This window comes from Schistocerca nitens, chromosome 9 (assembly GCF_023898315.1).
Source record: "Schistocerca nitens isolate TAMUIC-IGC-003100 chromosome 9, iqSchNite1.1, whole genome shotgun sequence".
In the NCBI taxonomy this organism is placed as follows: domain Eukaryota; kingdom Metazoa; phylum Arthropoda; class Insecta; order Orthoptera; family Acrididae; genus Schistocerca; species Schistocerca nitens.
The window spans coordinates 343,296,967-343,317,916 of record NC_064622.1 but is presented as its reverse complement, the minus strand read 5'-3'; the positions used below and the strand labels follow the sequence as shown (position 1 = coordinate 343,317,916).

The following is a 20,950-nucleotide window of genomic DNA, read 5'->3' as shown; positions in this document are numbered from 1 at the left end:
CAGTATGTCATTATGGTGTTGATATTTCCACAGCAAAGAGATGGATTATAGCTCCTGGGAAGATGTTGATTGGAGGAAAGTCATTTTCTCTGATGACTGCATGACTGAGACCATGAGTAGGGGTCCTGTTCTCGTTTACCGTGCAGGTGTGTGACAATATGATGCACACTTTGTGCCCAAATGCACTAGAAGCGGACGAATAAGTGTGAAATGTTGGGTCCGGATGTCTTACATTGGTGAAAGAACATTAGAACGTATCCAAGTCAAGTTCAATTCAGCACACTATGAACATTTCCTTGAAAATATAATCATGCCTGGAGCTCGATTTTGGTATACTGAAGGATGTCTCACTTACCAACATGATAATCATCCATCATACACTAGCATTAGGATTTGGAGCTGGTTTCAAAAGAGGGAGAATATTATCTGTCTTCCATGGCCAATCTTATACAGCATTCATGTGCTCAGCTCAAGAATAATATATGGGGCAATTGGCCAAACCCACCTCCAGGAACTGTGAAAACCCTATGGGATTTAGTTCATTCTTCATGGGAGAGAACTACCATGGATGAGGACTTTTTCGACAAACTTGTCAATTCTATGCCTTGAAGGATCCACGCTGTTCTTGATGCCAATGGCATGTGGACAAAATACTGAAGCTATACTTAGTGTACTCTTCATTTTATTTTATTTCATTTTTCTGTAAAAGGCCTACATAGTTATAAGGCCAACAATATTAATTTCAAAATACAAATCTACTTGCTATTATATTATATATAAGCTCCGAAAGCTTGTAAAAGTTAAATTCTTTTTATGTGTGTGTTCACTTGCCGCTGCTTGGTGAATAGATTTTTTGTCCATCCGCTTATATTATCTTATCAATAACTGATTATTTTCTTTGTTGAAAACCATAATTAGTTATTTAATGAAGAGAATATTGAAAAAAGTAATACAGGGTGTATACGTGGACAAGGAAAAAAATTCACGGCTTTTTCCCAGTTAAAAAATAAACTTCCTTCCACGTGAAAATATGCTTTCTCTGTGTTAAGTGACAGTATACTTTCCCTCGGGATCGTAAAACTTATCAATCCATTGAATGGTTAAGGTTTCATACATCAGTGTAGAACTTCCCGCCAGTTTAGGAAACAAACTCAGCAAAAAATGCGTTTTGGAAAGATATTCGATTTGCAGTAACATGTAAGCTGCATATTTCCGTATTATGAAAGTATATAATCGATTTCAACCAAACACAGAAGGGTAGTTTCCGAAGCATTGAAATTGAGATCGCCATGTGCTTTTGTGAGCCAATCATACCTCATGCCATGTGATCTTGTTAGCCAATAATAGCAGATATTCATCGCGTTGACATGGGGCTCCCAAAACCTGTGTGCCATCTCTGGCACACAGCGCCCTATCTTTGACTCTTATTTCTTTGAACTACTTTTGTTCTATGTCTTCTCTCGGCATGCAACGTGTGTTCTGCCATGTTTGTTCTTTCTGTCTCAGTGTTTAATAAACGTATACATGATACTTCGTGTGTGTTATTACTGACTAACCATATGTGATAACCACAGTGGTGACCCCAACATCTTCGTCGTGTGATTGCAAGTTATTTTGTGCTTGTTTTTGTCATTAACGAACTTCAGGTGCCAGCCCACATTGTTCTCGCCACAATGGATCTATCAGTGTCTTTCTGTGCTAGTGCCATGCACCCTATTAATTGCGCTTGTGACCATGAGTGGTCAAGTGAACCTAATGCACGTTTGGTTCACAGTGAACAATTATTTACCCCCACTATGCCAGCGGCCATCTAACCTTAACAGGCTCAACATGGCCACCATCTAGTGTGGCAGCACAACAACGGCCACAACATGGACAGAGCACGCCGCCTAACAACATTGTGGATGATCATCCAGACATTGTGGTTTACCTCTCATCTACCAAGGTACCTTCGGGTTGGTTCGACGTGCAGATGAAGTTCCAGAACTTTGATTTGAACATTTCTACGCACAGGGTAGCAAATTCTTATATGCCTAGTGTCGAACCCCCCCACTCACGCACTGCCTACGCCGCCCCGGTTCAGCTAGGTCAGTGAACCAACTTGCCTGCGGATCCCTTCCTGACCCCTCTTGAGAACTTCCCTTTGCGAGTAATGGCAGTTGTCATAAGATTTGCACCACAGATGGCCCACCTGTACGTTACAGGGCCAGACGCCTTAATGCTTCCAAACTTTTGCACGCCAAGGAAATTGTTCAGGATTTGTTGGCTTCAGGCATGCTTCACCCTTCCAATAGCAACTGGTCTTCACCTATTCACCTTGTTCCTAAAAAGGACAGCACCTTACGCATGTGCAGGGACTACAGGTCCATTAATGCTCGCACCATTATCGATAACTACCCAATTCCTCATATCGAGGATTTCAAGCAATTACTACATGGTTCTAAGTTTCTCTCTTTTTTAGATTGTTCCAAGGCGTACCATCAAATCCCTATGCATCCACCGCATATTCCGAAGATGGCCATCATCACACCCTTCGGCCTATTTGAATATTGTTACATGCCTTACGGATTGAAAAATGCTGCGCAGACTTGGCAGCAGTTCATTGATTCCATTTTGCTACCTCTGCCATTTGCTTACGCTTACTTAGATGATGTACTGATCTTTTCCTCCTCTACTGAGGGGCATAACGTTCATCTCGATGCAGTCTGTTCAGCCCTTGCTGCCAATGGCATAGTGATGAATCATAATAAATCTCAACTCTGTTCCACATTAGTTACCTTCCTAGGCCATAATGTCTCTGCCGATGGCCTCCGACCAATGAGTTCTTGTGTCGAAACCATACTTGATCTTCCTCTTCTTGAGGATTATGCTCTGCTCTGTCGTTTTCTGGGTATGGCAAACTTTTACTGCCGCCATATTCCTCAAGCTGCCTCTGTCCAAATGGTCCTCACTGACACCCTCTCCAGCAAAAACACCGCAGGGAAACAGAAGCTGGACTGGACCAAACCCATGCTCGACACCTTTGGTAACCTTAAAACTGCCCTTGCCAAATCCGTTACACTTGCCCACCCTGACCCAGAAGCCCAAGTTTCTATCACGACTAATGCGACTGACTCAGCTGTGGATGCTATTTTACAACAGCACACTGTGAATTAAATGCAACCACTCCACTTCTTTTCCAAGAAACTAAGACCCAGTGTAAGTGGTCGGTTTTCGATGGTGAGCTCCTCACTGTGTATAAGGCAATTAAACATTTCCGTAGTGACCTCGAGGGGCGACCTTTCACGATCTACACAGATCACAAGCCACTCGTGGATGCTATTCGTAACCCGCCAAAGGACCTTCCACCAAGGGGTTTCCGCCTTATGGACTAAGTCCGTCAGCACTTTTCTGCAGCGTGCTATATCCGTGGTGCAGAGACTGTTGTGGGAGACTATCTTTTCCGCATCTGCGTGCTAGCCGCACCACTGAATCTGGAAGAGCTCGCCCGACTTCAGGCTGAAGACAATGATATACAGCGAATAATATCAGACAATGAGTCATTGCTTTCTGTACAACTCCATATCCTACACGGATCAACGATCACTGTACTTTGCGACACCTCTACTGGCACTCCCCGCCCCCTGGTTCTTATCTCCCTTCGTCACGAAGTCTTTACTGCTTTGCACGGCCTGGCCCAACCTGGAACGCGAGCAACGATGTGGCTGGTTACTGAGTGCTTTGTCTGGCCTGGCGTGAAGCACAACTGCCGCATTTGAACCTGCACTTGCATAGCAAGGTCGGCAGGCACACTCAACCTCTGTTGGGCAAATTTTACATTACAAAGGGGTGTCTTTGGCACATTCACATCGATGTTGTTGGCCCCCTACCAAGGATTACAGATAAATCTAATCGATCATCGATCGCGACCCACTGGGTCGAGGCAGTCACGGCTGAGACCATCACTCGTTCTTTCGTCTCGGCATGGGTTGCTCATTTCGGCTGTCCCTCTCATGACTGATCAGGAATGACAGTTCGAGTCCATCCTCTTTGCACGACTGTGGGAACTCTGCGATGTTGCCAAATTCCACACCACAGCTTACCACCTGCAGGCGAACGGCCTAGTCGAACAGTGGCACCGCACTCCCAAGGCCGCGCTTATGTGCCACGTTGGCTTATGGTCCGGGGTACTCCATTAGGTCCCGCTAGGCATTTGCTCTGTCTATAAAGAAGACTAGCGCGTATCGCTTGCCGAGATTCTATACGGTGAACCCCTCCCCCTTTCCGCAAAATTCGTGGAGGATTCACCGTCAGCCAAAACCGTGGATCTTCCTGCTCTGGTTGAATGGGTTCGTGCGCGCATTGCATGCCTCCGCACCCCCCCTTCCACGCCCTCACACCACCCCACCTGTGTTCGTCCGTAAGGACCTTGCTTCGTGTGAATTTGTGATGTTGCCCAATGACACTGTGCAAGCAACCTTGCAGGTACCTTATTCAGGCCCTCACGCGTGTTACATCGGGGTACGAACACGTATGTAATCCACCTTCATGGGTGACTACAGATTGTGTCTGTTAATAACATGAAACTGGTGTGGTCACTCACCAACCTGCCTCCCGATGCTGCTGCCCTGCCACTGGATGCTCCCGACCTGCCTTGACTCTTGCAGTGTAGTTTCTGAAGCGCACACTTCTCGCGATGGCCGCCGCCTACAACCGCCGCGCTGGAACGAAGATTATGAATTCGAGTGATGAAGTTCCATCCGTCGTGCTGCGCACTACCAGGGGGATGGGGGGGGGGGGGGGCTCTGTAGCATCTCTGGCACAGAGCACCCTATCTTTGAGTATTATTTCTTTGAACTGCTTTTGTTCTATGCTTTCTCTCGGCACGCAACTTGTGTTCTGCTATTTTGTTTTTTATGTCTTGGTGTTTAATAAATGTATATACGATTCTAAGTGTGTGTTATTACCGACCAACCATATGTGATAACCACACCTGATTTTGTAAATCGATCTCCCAATACTGCTCCTGGGTGGTCAGGTAATCACTTCAAAATTGATTATGGAAATCCGCTTCTGTTTGCCTGTTTTCCAGTTCCACAATCTATTTTCGCTGCCATGTAAACGCAGCTGGTATTGAAACGTGCTCGGACTGTCAGGTTTTGTCTTGTTTTTTTAAAAATTTCGGCCAATATTGATGAAGTGGCTTTTTGTACAGTGAAGGATAAGTAGAAATATTAGACTGAAGCTGTTTACAGCCTCATCTAACTGAAGAGAAATAGCAATTGTGCTGGCTAAATCATAAACTACACCTGCTGTTTTCCAGGTGCCATAGTTAACTGTGTTAGCAAATCTGCTTAAGACCTTAACACGCAAACCAAACAGTGAAAAACAGAATCCAAAACTTGGTTTTCGTCTTTCAGAAGATGTGTTGCATATAAAAGTAGTGATTCAGAGCACAGGACACATGATGTAATTAGCCTGTAGCGATGTCACTGTTAAGTAATGCGAACACAGATAGGAAAAGTTAATGATTTAAATTAATGTACATAGAGTAGCTACAAGAAAAGCTGATGTTTCACATATAATATTTGTCTTTTTTGCAGGTGTTACACTTAGAGTTATCATACATCTACATCTACATTTATACTCCACAAGCCACCCAACGGTGTGTAGCGGAGGGCACCTTACGTGCCACTGTCATTACCTCCCTTTCCAGTTCCAGTCGCGTATGGTTCGCGGGAAGAACGACTGCCGGAAAGCCTCCGTGCATGCTCAAATCTCTCTAATTTTACATTCGTGATCTCCTCGGGAGGTATAAGCAGGGGGAAGCAATATATTCGATACCTCATCCAGAAACGCACCCTCTCGAAACCTGGACAGCAAGCTACACCGCGATGCAGTGCGCCTCTCTTGCAGAGTCTGCCACTTGAGTTTGCTAAACATCTCAGTAACGCTATCACGCTTACGAAATAACCCTGTGACGAAAGGCACCACTCTTCTTTGGATCTTCTCTATCTCCTCTGTCAACCCGACCTGGTACGTATCCCACACTGATGAGCAATACTCAAGTATAGGTCGAACGAGTGTTTTGTAAGCCACCTCCTTTATTGATGGACTGCATTTTCTAAGGACTCTCCCAATGAATCTCAACCTGGTACCCGCCTTACCAACAATTAATTTTATATGATCATTCCACTTCAAATCGTTCCGCACACATACTCCCAGATATTTTACAGAAGTAACTGCTACCAGTGTTTGTTCCGCTATCATATAATCATACAATAAAGGATCCTTCTTTCTATGTATTCACAATACATTACATTTGTCCATGTTAATGGTCAGTTGCCACTCCCTGCACCAAGTGCCTATCCGCTGCAAATCTTCCTGCATTTTGCTACAATTTTCTAATGCTGCAACTTCTCTGTATACTACAGCATCATCCACAAAAAGCCACATGGAACTTCCGACACTATCTACTAGGTCATTTATATATATTGTGAAAAGCAATGGTCCCATAACACTCCCCTGTGGCACGCTGAGGTTACTTTAACGTCTGTAGACTTCTCTCCATTGAGAACAACATGATGTGTTCTGTTTGCTAAAAACTCTTCAATCCAGCCACACAGCTGGTCTGATATTCCATAGGCTCTTACTTTGTTTATCAGGCGACAGTGCGGAACTGTATCGAACGCCTTCTGGAAGTCAAGGAAAATAGCATCTACCTGGGAGCCTGTATCTAATATTTTCTGGGTCTCATGAACAAATAAAGCGAGTTGGGTCTCACACGATCGCTGTTTCCGGAATCCATGTTGATTCCTACATAGTAGATTCTGGGTTTCCAAAAGCGACATGATACTCGAGCAAAAAACATGTTCTAAAATTCTACAACAGATCGACGTCAGAGATGTAGGTCTATAATTATGCGCATCTGCTCGACGACCCTTCTTGAAGACTGGGACTACTTGTGCTCTTTTCCAATCATTTGGAATCTTCCATTCCTCTAGAGATTTGCGGTACACGGCTCTTAGAAGGGGGGCAAGTTCTTGCGCGTACTCTGTGTAGAATCGAACTGGTATCCCATCAGGTCCAGTAGACTTTCCTCTGTTGAGTGATTCAGTTGCTTTTCTATTCCTTGGACACTTATTTCGATGTCAGCCATTTTTTCATTCATGCAAGGATTTAGAGAAGGAACTGCAGTGCAGTCTTCCTCTGTGAAACAGCTTTGGAAAAAGGTGTTTAGTATTTCAGCTTTACGCGTGTCACCCTCTGTTTCAATGCCATCATCATCCCAGAGTGTCTGGATATGCTGTTTCAATCCACTTACTGACTTAACATAAGACCAGAACTTCCTAGAATTTTCTGTCAAGTCAGTACATAGAATTTTCCTTTCGAATTCACTGAACGCTTCACGCATAGCCCTCCTTATGCTAACTTTGACATCGTTTAGCTTCTGTTTGTCTGAGAGGTTTTGGCTGTGTTTAAAATTGCAGTGAAGCTCTCTTTGCTTTCGCAAATGAGTCAGCAAAATTTTAAGTAATGCCCTAAGTGTCTGGTTTCTGAGTTTAAATTCTTCTAAGTGGCTGGCCCTCAAAGTGTTAAGCTTTAAATGAAAATCGAACACTCTGTGATTTAAGAAATTCAAAGCACATTCGCACATGAACATAACTAATATTGTGTAAAATTAAATGTACTTTGAAAGTAATGCTTTTCAAACAACCAATTGCAATATTTTTCGGCGACCCATTAGAAATCTGAATTTCATAAATCATATTAAAATCCATAATTCAACTTATAGAGCATATTCGTATGTCCATATTCACAAAGAAGTAGGTCCCAAGCTGTGGTTTTCGGAATGCAAATTTTCTTGAAGTACCAGTACTGTATTATCTCAAGTTTAGTTCTATGGCATAATGCCAAACTTCGCAAAAGCAGAAAACTGAGACTAATTACATGTTTTAGCCTTCCATAATTATGTAATATTTTAATTTGCTACATAGCTCCCGGTCACAGAAATCCGTTTTGTTCTAGAGAGCTGTAAACCAAGACGAAACAGTAATATCAATAAACATAAACACGGTTCACACGGAGACTACCCCTCATGCCACTACAACTCCGAATGCTCTGCGCATTCACGAATCTGGCAGCTTGAGTGTACCAGAGAAATGTTTCCGGGTATCATCTGGCTGCTTGTTTCTACTGCTGATACAGCTTGTGTCTAGTTACCTTGGATACAGCTAACAGCTGCACTTATAGTAGCCAGAAGCATAAGAAGGTACTGCTCATACGCATCTCAACTGCAACTGTGCATACGCATAAGCCTGCTGTCAACTTCTCAAAAGAACCTAATGTCAACTGCTGTGACATCACAGCCATTGGAAGCAGTTTGTTGTATTGCAGTCTTCATCTTAAAGCCTTTGACACATTTTGCTGTTGGCAGGCGCTTGTGTGTGCGCTGTGTTTTGTTGTTGTAAATGGCACATTTCCTTTGCAACTTAAGTTTTTTCCCCCCTCATTTATATTTTAATTGCTGCAGTATTATATTGCAGTAATGGGCTAAAGTAAAATTCTTTGTTAGAGTATTACTTCTTACCAGTCAAAACTACAAAAATTTAACTGAACACTAAAACAACGAAAATTCCCCAATTGTTAAAAATTCCCGGTTTTTTCCCAGTTTTCTCCCAGATGAAAAATTTCCCGGGTTTTTCCCGGTTGTCCCGGAGCATATACATCCTGTAATAAAAAAGAAAATATAATTTAACAACAAAAAGTAAATACATAACGAAACATCTGCGACAGGATAAAAAAAGGTTGCAGTGAGATTTGATCTGACACTAAACTGGAAACAACACATATTGGAAGGCACATCCACTTGCTCGTGTAAACCGGATATAAGGACTTACAAAGATATGCCAATCAGTTGATACATTTCCCTAAGGTGATAACAGTAGTCATGCCAGGTTGTGGTCGAAGTAATTACAAATAAATATATCCATTTTTAGTATTTTTACTATGACCATTTGTCTATTTGTTTATATGTTAGACCATTACAAAATGGAATCTTTTACAAATTAAGGTTTAAAGCATTAACTGCACAGGTCTTTAAAAAGAGAGACAATTGACTCCTATTAGATTCGAATGCATGTCCCTTACATTCGTTCATAAACCGGCAACCCATGCACTCAGCCATTGAAACAGATGTGAAACACTCACCATTGCAGTAATTCTAGCACTGTGGAGTCCCTATATTTCAACCATTTCTACGTGATCTAATAATGATTTTCAAAAGAAATGATACGATGAGTTAAATTTCAATGAATCTTGACATATACTGTATCCTAACTATCATATTGCTTCTATTTGATAATGTAAACACCAAGCTGAAGCTGTACAGACTGCCAGAGTTATGAACACTGGACTTCTGAACTTGGGCATGTGCAATGCTCTGTTCTTGTACTATAAATTATTCAGGCCAGGCAATCTTTTTTGCATGTCATTGTACATACTAACTTTCTTGCCTTGAGGAACAAGAATGGATAGCCCAGTATTATGTAGGTATTCCAATAGACTGGCACACTATTTTATCATGTCTCTTGCATGCAAACAATGTCACATTTTGGTCAAAAAAGAATATGATAAACAAAATGGAAATTATTTGTTGGGCAGACTATGCAATGTAAGGAAAATGAAAAAAATTGTTTTTAAAGAAAAAGACCCATAAAGACCAAAAATTTTTGTTGATAATGAAATATTAAAAAAAAAAGTTAAATATTTTAAACATCTAAAATGTGACATTAAATATGAATATGGTACGAGATACTTATAAGAAACTAACCCAATTCTTATATAAACAACAATATGTAACTGCGCTAACAATAAAATTTAATAATTAGACAGAATTAAGAATAAGGATGTTGGGAATGACCTGAAATAAAATATGGAAAATAAAAAAAAAAAAAATCCATGAAAAGAAAACAAATTGGAATGAACACTTGCAAGTATTATTAGCACAGGATTACCCCTCAAAATCAGACGTAGACAAACCTAAAGAGATAAACTGTCAATGAAGACTAAGAAAAAGATTGGTATACACAAGATGCGGATCCAAACACTTTAAGTGTAGTAGTAGTAGTAGTAGTAGTAGTAGTAGCAGCAGCAGCAGCAGCAGCAGAAAAAGAAGAACAGGAAGAAATAAAAATTCCAGTAGGTATTTTAAGCAATTAAACTACAGCTGTCACTATCACTTTCATCTTGGTTATGATGCAGTTCTGATTCTACACATCACAAATCATCTGACAATGTGCAGTGAAGCCCATCAGTACTGCTCTATAATATTAGAGGTTCAAATATTACACTCAAAACCAAAAACTCGACTTTCCAATAGTGATGCTTATGTTCTGATATGGACATCATTTGAAAATGGCAACTTTAATATCTCATGGCACAGGCTCCCTGCAGAGAGCTACAGTTTTCTGTCTAAGTGAATGTTTCATTTGATCAATAGATCCCAAACTCAAACCCATCTCACTGTTAACTCATATTCTGATGTCATGCAAGCCTATAATTAATTGACTTTAAGGAAAAATTGCAATTAAAATTTGTGAGAAGTTAAAATTGTATGCTGGTCTGGGGCTTTGCTGTGGACACCTGCATATCAGAGGCAGCGATCTCTAAGCAAGTCACCTGAACATGAGCTAAAGACCGAGTCACAGATTCAACATGCTACAAGAAGAGAGAAAGACAAGGGATTAACATTCCATCAACGGTGAGGTCACTAGATGCAAAGCACAGGCTTGGATTGGTAAAGGATACAGAGGGGAAATGGGCCACTTCCTTTTCTGGTGTCCCCTGGGGCATTTGTCTCAATCAATTTACGAAAATCATGGAAAATCAAAATCTGATGGCTGGATGAAGATTTGAACCATGAACTTGTTACAGCCTCCTCTTCATTTGTAATCATCTGCAATGAGGACATCTTACTGCCATGTTGTGAGACCATACACTGCAGTCACTGTTTAAACTCAGCCTGCAAACATCTCTGTTGACAACTAATACAAGCTCTTCCTTCCACTAGGACTCTGGCTATAGCAACTCACCACTGTAGCTCAATACCAACTGCTTGTACAGACAAAAGTGGGAAATGTAATATCTGACTTTTAGAAACACTTGTTTTATATATAATAAAGTTGTAACTAATTTTCTGCTGGTAAGAGACAAAGATCGTGCAATTTTTGTAGTACAGCTGGATAACAATATCCAAGCTTTTTTCCTACTTAGTCTTACACCACTCTTAACTGCCATTCTTCAAACTGTCCCAGAAAGAAAAAGACTCCATTTCTACATCTAACAATATAATCAGTGTAGTAACAAAGGAAAACAGTACTGGGTTGTAGGATGGGAGAAAAGCCGTTAGGCTAAATCAATGGCAAGTCAATGGTGGAATAACATTACAAAATGCTTCATTTGTAACACTGGAATGTGGTCCAGAGAAAACATGAGTTGAGGGAACTTCACTGGGGCTCTAAATAGGCGGTGGAGTTAATTTATTCCTGGTGAAATAAGTTTCAACACTGTCATATGTGCAGCACACACCTGATACATTTCCAACAACTGGCTGAGATTCTTCTGAAGAAAACGACAAACTCATTTCATTGTGGCAGATTACTGTCACATTTACGGGTCACGTGATTGTTGTGAAGGTAGGCATTTTATGTGAGTTCTGCTTATGTAAAAGCTAAGTGAGCAATGGAAGCTCTCTATAGATAGCTGTCTACAGACCAAAAATATTCAATGAAGGAAAAAGCTGAAGTGTAGTTCAAAGCAGTTCCGAATTTATTAAGAGACTGCAGAGGTAACATAGGAGCAACATTACACTCAGAAGACATGGCTGCTGTCAAAACAGTGCAGTGTGGAATGCGAAAGTGTGCCAGGAAAGCAAAAAGACATATTGATCATGGGAAATTTAATCATGACATTTTATGGAACTCACAACATAGCACTGACACTGGTTATTAAGTAAAGGATAAATCAGTACTGGTTCAAATTGTACAACATTATTTGACCATCTGCATAATTTGTTGAAATACAAGTAGGTGTTCTAACATCAAGATATTATGCCCGAAAGTGCATTGATCGTTTCAAGGGTAAAAGCGCACAAGCTTGGTTCTGAAATTGTTTTCCACCCACTCCATTTCACAGATTTACCACCAAGTAATTTTTTTCCTGGTTTCTAACCTCAATAAAATCTTCACAGGTTTTTTTTTTTTTGCCACAAAAGACTGTGAGAGTGACATTTCAGAAACACTACTCTCCATCATCTGGTAAATTTCTGGTGTGTCAGTCTCTCTCTTCATCAGTGGTGGGCATTTGAATCTCACAATGGCCACTCTACAACAGTTTAACAGAAGGCCAGATAACTGTTTACACAGCTGATAACTTGCATCCACCATCCACTGTTGACTTGTGTGGTGCAGACTGTTGGCTCTCCTATCTCATTGCTTTAAAGGCTGGTTGTGAAGCTGCACTGTGGGCAAAACTCTAGTCAAACATGCATTATTGGGAAGAAATTTTCATTGAATGAATAAGTTTTCCGTGGAATAAGTAATTACTGTACTCAGTTGAAAGGGACAAACGAAAATTTTCATCGACAAAATACTCTGATTCAATGGGAATCATGATTGAAAATAATTTGTGGTTTCTGAAAAAGGGGAAAAAGTGACTGTTTCTAAACAACTTTTCAGTCTACCCTCAATATACTACCCACGCACATTTCCTCGGGTATGAGCGAGCATGCGCACATGCTCGCGCCCATGCCCACGTGCAAGCCCACCTGCACAGGTTGTCTTCTTCATTACAAATATGGCAGTCCACTCAGAATGTGGTGGTTACAGTTGGAAAGGCACCATTTGTGAGATCTGAGATTGGTCCTTGCTCATTGTGATTTTACAACGCGAACCAGAAAAGCAAAAGTAGTCTACAACAACGACATAACCAGATGCTCAGAAGGCATATGTAAGACCGAAATTCATAGGATTAACTCTAAGGAAATGTAATTCATCCACAATCCAATCCTTGAAAGCTGTTCATTAGTGGAAGTGTTTACAAGGTAGGATGAGTAAAGTATGTAGAGAAGATTCAAAGAAAAAGAATATTTTTCATTACAGGTTCAATTATTCAACATGCGAGTAGTGGCGATACTAAAGCAAATCAAGTACTGAGCGCTACAAGAGATGTGAGGTAGATTACCAGGAAGCTTATTGCCAAAATTCTAAGAAGGCTGGCAGGAAGAAAGCAAAAAGGGAGATTAGTGTTTGACATTTCACTGATGAGGTCCTGGGAACAGTGGGTAAAATTCATGCAGATCAGAGATTGAAAATGATTTATTTGAAAATAATTTTATTTACATCAATAGATGCAAAGTGAAACTTTCATTACAATGACCAGTGTCTGCTGTACCGTATTTACTTGAATCTAAGCCGCACTCGAATCTAAGCCGCACCTAAATAATGAGACTCGAAATAAAGGAAAAAAAAATTTCCCGAATCTAAGCCACACCTGAAATTTGAGACTCTAAATTCAAAGAGAGAGAAAAGTTTTAGACTGCACCTCCAAATCGAAACAAAGTTGGTCCATTGTAATATGAGACACAATTTAGGTCGAATGAATGACGATACACCTACAGTAGTTTGGTTCGAGTCGCAAGCTTAGCCGTTAAGCTTTACCACGTAACCCTTGCTATGCGTCAGGCGCTCTGTCCGTATTTATACGGGTACCCTTCCTTTTTCACGTGCTTCGTCTGGTTTGAATCGATTGCTTATTTTGCTTTGATCTGATAAGTGCCGTTTTCTTTGTTATAGGTGTTAACGTCACTCTAAGCTGAAAATGCATTACTGTACTGTGTCATGCATTGTTTGTCGCATTCTTATAGTGTGTGTTTACGGCCTGTCGCCGTTCGCGGCATGGCTTCCTTTTGTGCACGCTACCGCCGCCTACAATTAAAAAAAAAAAAAAAGGGAAGAAGAAGAAGAAGAAGAAGAGGAATCATCCCATTAGCGAAACAACGGCAAGAGACTGCTATTTGTTGTTACTTACACTGCTGCTTTCTTTGATCATGATCAACAAGAACCAAATAATAAACTGCATATGATAGAACATGTTCTGAACGAGAGTTAGGCGAAAATTTTTCTCCGTTTGAAAATCTTTGCGGCCGCTTCTTTAGAACATCAAATTCTGCACAGAAATTAGAATCATCTTAGATTTAAAAATCTAGTCAGTTGCCGTGCTTCATTTCTGACTGTATCAATATTAGGCATAATAATAATACGAATATAAACATGACACGATATGATTATTCTTCCGCGTTTGCTGTTGTCTCACTCTAGTTTCATAGTTTATTAGGCAGACAGGATTTAAATGAGATAGCAGCAAACACGAAAGAATACATGGCAAAATGTTTATGTTCACATTATTCTTATGGCGAAGAGAATACTGTATGTGATTCACATTTCATCGGGTTCCTATTAGCAACCATCTCTTCTCACAGGTAGGAAAAAATTCAGAACGTAGAGTTGGCCATATTGACAAACATCCCAAACAGTCTTGCCAGTCGGATTTTCGTAGTACATTGAAATTCTGCTACATTCGAAGATGAACAATACGGCATTTGTATTTACTTCGTTGGATAATGTATGAAAATGTAGTGGTTGAAACTCGGGGCGGAGAAAAAAAAGCTCGTCTTCCACCTTTTTTTAAATTTATTTACTGACGCAGAGATTTTGACACCAGTATTTATCTTTGTGCCTACAAAACATGACTGTGTAGCGTTACATATATTCGACAGCAGAAGTTAGTTGTGGCGGCACCTACCAACATTTTTCAGAACTTCCGCTTGCTTTGCACTCGATTCTAAGCCGCAGGCGGTTTTTTGGATTACAAAAACCGGAAAAAAAGTGCGGCTTAGATTCAAGTAAATACGGTATTCATCATCTTCAAATCTGACCATCAAATCGTGTCACAAACAGATCTGAAGGTTGCCATGCACACCTCAAAAGGGTAACTGTATGAAAATTTTGTATTGCAATTGCTGATAGAAATTAAATTATATGGGAATGCAGGCTTTCTCAGCAAATTTCAATTAAGGGAATGAGTTAGAGACTTGGTGAAACACTTTGACAACATGGCACCATGATTCTACTGACAATCCAAGAAGATTTCATCGAAGGAAAGAAATATTTTCAAATAAATGCTCACTAAATGGAGTACAAGATTAACTTGAGAAAGATGAGGGAAGATATAGGTTAAGACATTCAGATGGGGATTTGAAATGTGTCCATTTCAAATGTAAGTCCAGTGCCCTCACCTATACAAAACTTAGCTTAGTGCGCAACAAGGAGTGTCGAGCTACATAGTTTTTCCTCACTTATGTGTCATGAAATTACCACAACGGTAAAATCAGAGAAATTTGAACATTTACACAGACTTACTGAAAAAAAATTCTTGCTGTACAATTTTTGCAAATAGAACTGAAGACAGGGTGAAGTGATAATTGCACATGATATACTCTGCCACACACCGAAGATGGTAAACAGAGTTAAAATGTAAACTTGGTTATATTCATTATGAAGATAGTAACTGTTCTGAAAGAACAGATACCAATTATGACCATGCAGCTTCTCTAGAAAGAAATGATAATTAATCAAAACCCTCAGCTGACAACAGGTGTTGTTGATATACCTCAATGGGGACAGCTGAAAATGTGTGCCCCGACCAGAACTCGAGCTTGGGATCTCCTACTTACATGGCAGACGCTGTATACATCTGAGCCACCGAGAGCACAGAGGATAGCGCGACTGCAGCGACTTAGCCCCTGCATGCTTCCTGTGAGACCCACACTCCCAACTGTCCACAACCTACATTCGTAATGTTCCCAAAGGATATTTGCCCATTCACTCACTACTCGCACCAACTAAGGTGACGATTCCCGTAAGAGTTCGGGCAAAGTGTGCGCATTCGCACAGAAGAAGGTCAATGGCCTTTAACTGCATGTAGATAGTAACTGTTGTGAAATAAATTTTGCAAAAAATAACAGCAAATTTTGCAAAAAGTAACGGCAAATCTTGCAAAAAATAACAGCAATTTTTACAAAAATTAAAAAAGTAACACCAAATTAAAAAAAAACACCAAATTTCAAATAACTACAGAATTCGTAAAACACCACCTAATTCAGTAAAAAACCACTGAATTTGGCAAAAAATACACCAAATTTGAAACAAAACCCTACATTGAAACTTGCATGAAACACCTAATTCGGTAAGAAAACAACACTGAAATTGGAAAACCACCAAATTTAACAAAAACAACCCTGTATTTGGCCTAAAACAGCACCAAAATCTAAAAAGCAATGGAAAGCGGCAAAAACACCGAATTCGGCAAAAAACTGAACATGGAGGGGGGGGGGGACATCGGATTTGGAAATAAACCACATGGAATGTGACGCAATAAATCAAATTTGGCAAAAAATAACACTGAATTTGATTAGAAATAACATCAATTTGGCTGTAAAATAACAGGAATTTTTCCTGCCCCTAATGATATACAATATTGCTTTACTTCTCTATAACTTAAAAGAACACTCTGCGACTCACAGTTCTTTGAATGCTGCCAACCATTTATCCTATGTTTTTTTATATTCCATCAATATTTCAATTGGCATTAAAAGAGCAATAAAGATCTATCCACTCTAAAACACATTTAAACAACATTAGTGTTTCAAGTTGTACGAGAACAGTGTCTAGCTGCTGCCTTCTTTGATAAATATAAGGGGTGATCAATAAGTTTCCATACAAAGTGCGTATCGTCCAGAATCAGCATGCCACTGGGCAAAATTGCCTGCTGTGAGCATTGAGGCAATCATGCCACTGACGCAGCAAGTTGAAGATACCAATTTGGAAAAACACCACGTCCTGCTGAGCGAAAAAGTCCTGCTCCACGTCCCCATCTGACAGGAATTGTTGACCCTTCAAGACTGTAGGTGCGATAATTGCATGGGGAAAGAGGACTTCAGGATGGGGGCTCGAGTGTCTCTGACTTGAGTCAGCATAATGTCTAAATTACAACATTTTCTATATGGGGACGTACACTGTCACGAAGCAGCAGCACCCCTCTACAGTGAACCACTGCACAGTGGTGGTTTTCGAGACATGCTGCCCCATACAAATTCTTCACTCTCTGATGGATGCCTAGCGGTGTTTGTGCTTTGGCAACCGAAGAAAAGAATATCATCATGTTGGTCCTCCTCAGATGCACTTCGTAATAACGTCATCATAGTTATAATTTTGAATTTACTGCATCCAACTTGGAAAGACATGAATACCACACTAATCCCTTGCCTCCATGTTAGTGCTTATATACCCAGTCACATTTGAATTGCACTGTGTTTCATATAAGCTGCAGGAATGTACTCAAACAGAAATTTTTTGATCGCCCCTTATATGGTGTAGCATCAGGACCTAATGAATAGCAATAATGTGTAATAGTTGACTGTAGTGTATTCCTACACACACACATCAGCAGTGTTATCAACATGTGGTGTGTATTTTCTAATTCACAAGTAATCTATAAACAATTAAGCATTATAAAAGAAATTTGTGCTCACTACAAAAGTTTCACAGCATAAGAATTAGACATTTAATTATTAAGCATGTTCCTTCCCACTAGTCTGCAAGAGCACATCTCAGTTTCATACACTTTTTTTTCTTTTCATAATGTAAGGAATAAAAGTTACAACTTACACAACAGTAGAGGCACTTAATCACCAGAAGGCACATAAAGAAGACTAAGAACCTCGCTAGCTTTCAGGAAAATTTTGTTTCAGAACAATGAAAGTGCACACACTTGCACCATCTGTCCTTTGTTGCTGTCTCACGATTGAGTACGTTTGTGTCCTCTGTATCTCTAAAAAGGATTCATCCAAAGGCTAGCAAATTTCTCAATGTAGTTTATGAGCCTTTCAATGATTCAGGAGCCTCTACTATCTTGTGAGTTGTTGCCTTTACTCCTTAGGTTCCTTAAATTATTTTCTTTCCAGCAGATCTTCCTATCAACTTATTTAGTTGGCTTTTCTGTCCAAATAAATACACCATTTCATAATTACAATATAAAAATGACAAAACAACTAACGTCTTCATTTGTAGTCTGGTTTGACGTGGCAAGATAAGTGTGAAAGCCTGCTAAGCCAATAACGCTCCACACACTGAAGAAGCAGACGAGGCTTACAATAACACTGGCTGGAGAGTCCTTAACAGCATCAAGGAATGGACGGTCATCCTTTGTAACTGGAAAAGTGGCAAGAAAATCATCAATATACTGTTTTCAAAACTGAAGCTTATCAACAACATTCAAAATGATTCTATATATCTGACAAATTTTACTTACGTAATATTAAATGTGTAATAGCACAAGCAAATATAAAAACGCAGAGAAAAGCCAGTGATACGATGAACATATAGAAGTAACGATAGTTTCTTTTGCCGACACAGTTTCCAACCCAAGGGCAGTGGTGGTCAAAACGATCTGGCAATAAAAACAAAGAAATGTCAACCACAATACTATTGCCACTAACACAAATAGAAACTGTTCAGTAGTGCAAAGGTAAAACTTAATATTTTATTTAGTCACACATTTATTTCTCCTGCAAGACCAGGATTATCCTTACAGTATCTACTAATACGAAATATGAAAGTCGATATTGGTTAAGAGAAACAATGAAAGAATACACGCATAAGACTATCGATGTAATGTTAATAATAGAAGTATAAGCTGTAGTAGCAGTACTGAGAGTTACCATAATGAGAACACTTACAACGTACAAATAACTTGATGCAATAGTCAGATCTATACTGAAGGGAAATGATTGTCTACATCTAATAATTATTTAACAAGTAATAAGTAGTAGTAGTAGTAGTAGTAGTAGTAATTGTTGATGTTGTTGTTGTTGAAGCAGAGAGGTGTTCATTTACTCTGTTGCTGTTGGAAGCAGGTGTACAAAGGGTAACAACTGTTTCTCCTTAAACAAGCCTTGATGACAAAGCATTCATTAGTTATTTACCCATATTGTGGCACCCATAATTATAACGGTTTATTTTCAATGGATTTAATGATCACTCATATAATGGAATTAATTTTGTATGCTGTTGGATGCTCTTCCTGTCACAGTCTTATTATAAGTGACCGAAGGAAATCATTCACCCTATTAGTAATTGTTTCTATTTCAGAAGCAACAATTATGAGAAATACTCCTCGGTTTCTGCATTCAGAACATTCAGAAGAAAGGCAATCAGATGGATACCATGTTTTCTTGACATTCAGAATGCTTTCGATGAATTTCTACAATGTTATTTTAAGTCAATAAAGCCTGGGAGGGACAGAGGGAGAGAGGGATGGATGGATGGATGGATGGATGGATGGTGGGGGATGGATGGATGGATGGATGGATGGATGGATGGAGGGAGGGAGGGAGTGTGATGGCGGCAGAGACCAGCGGGGCAGTCGAGACTGGGGTGGAGAGGGGGTAGAAGCAGAAGGGGGTGGAGAGGGTGTAGAAGGAGAGAGGGAAGAAGGGGCTGGGGGTGGAGAGGGGGTAGAAGGGGAAGGGCGTAGAGAGGGGATAGAGGGGGTAGAAGGAGGAGGTGGTGTAGGGAACAGGAGAGGGCTGAGAGCTCTTTTTCTACTTATGCTACGGAAATACTTTTCTGAACGTTTTAAGTGGGTCTCCCTTTGTTTTTGTTTTCACAAAAACTTATACAGCTGTAATACCAGCCTGAGGCTTGGTGGATACCTCTGCCTCTTGTGTTAGGCCACTAGCCATAGTGACAACTACTTATGCTGCATCAAAAGCTAAGTGCTAGAATATGTGTATCTGTGCTTGAACAAAAGATAGTGCCAACCCAAAAACTGGTCTTGTGCAGATAACCAGCTTTATATAGCGTAGATAAAATCATTGACTTTATTTTGTCTTTTTGTAGTAATTCAGATTGTTTAAAAATAAAAATTCCAAATCAATTCATAAGGGTTGTATTGTCTATAAACTCTTGATAGTTTTATGAACATAAGAGAATTTTCCTTTCATGGATGAAAAACTTGTATGTTAAGCAGAGCCAAGTGTGCTCAGAAAATTTCCTTATTATTTTCTTGAGTTTGGGGGAGGAGAGGAGAAAGAGAGAGAGAGAGAGAGAGAGAGAGAGAGAGAGAGAGAGAGAGAGAGAATTAATGTCAAACATGGATGATAACAATTTACTTGTTTCTTCGATGGTAGAAGGATATGCTGTTGAAGATTCCTTACGCAGTAAATTTTCAAGATTATGAATGAGAGATGCTTTTGTATATTATGAGCAAAATCTCACAGAAAACAATCTCATCAAAACAACATCATCTGCAATAATTCTTGAACAAGTAATGCTACTAACAGAAGGTCCAAAATACAAGCTTTATGCTAAGCAAAGTTTGTAACAAATGAAGAGTTTTTATGAGAAGGCAAAAAAAAAAAAAAAAAAAAAAAAAAAACACCACTGCTCGGGCTGTAGAAAGCTTTTTATTACAACCACACCTGGTTTCACACCAATTTAAGCACATCCTTAGTTGACATGAATTGTGTCTACAACATTATTTTACACTGTTCTGAAGCCTCTCCCCATCCTTCACATCAGTAATAGATTACAACTGGCTACCAATAATTGTCAGTGACCGGGCAGAGGCTTCAAGAGAGAATAAAATAATGTTGTAGACACAATTTATATCACCTGAGGATGTACATAAATTGGAGTGAAATTGGTTGTAGTTTTAATAAAACATCTTTCTACAGCCAGAGCATTGTTTTCTGCCTTCTTATAAAAACATGGACATTTGGCTGTGGTTGCCTACAATACAGAATAAAAACTCATAATTTAATGTGTTAATCAGCACATACTTGATTAATTTT

The 20,950-nt window shown here is 39.9% G+C and overlaps 1 protein-coding gene across 3 annotated transcripts in view; it reads right to left on the bottom strand.

The window, feature by feature from the left end:
* Nucleotides 1–20,950, bottom strand: part of LOC126203827 (palmitoyltransferase app-like) — a 395,567-nt gene that overhangs the window by 311,230 nt on the left and 63,387 nt on the right. For all 3 annotated transcript variants that reach the window (XR_007540386.1, XM_049938196.1, XM_049938197.1), the window contains exons 4-5: nucleotides 18,409–18,546; nucleotides 18,154–18,308 (exon numbers count right to left, since the gene is read on the bottom strand). Coding sequence is in view for 2 of the 3 variants with exons in the window: in XM_049938196.1 (XP_049794153.1) it covers nucleotides 18,154–18,308; nucleotides 18,409–18,546 (293 nt within the window). In the remaining variant the exon portion in view is untranslated. The remainder of the gene's footprint in view (nucleotides 1–18,153; nucleotides 18,309–18,408; nucleotides 18,547–20,950) is intronic.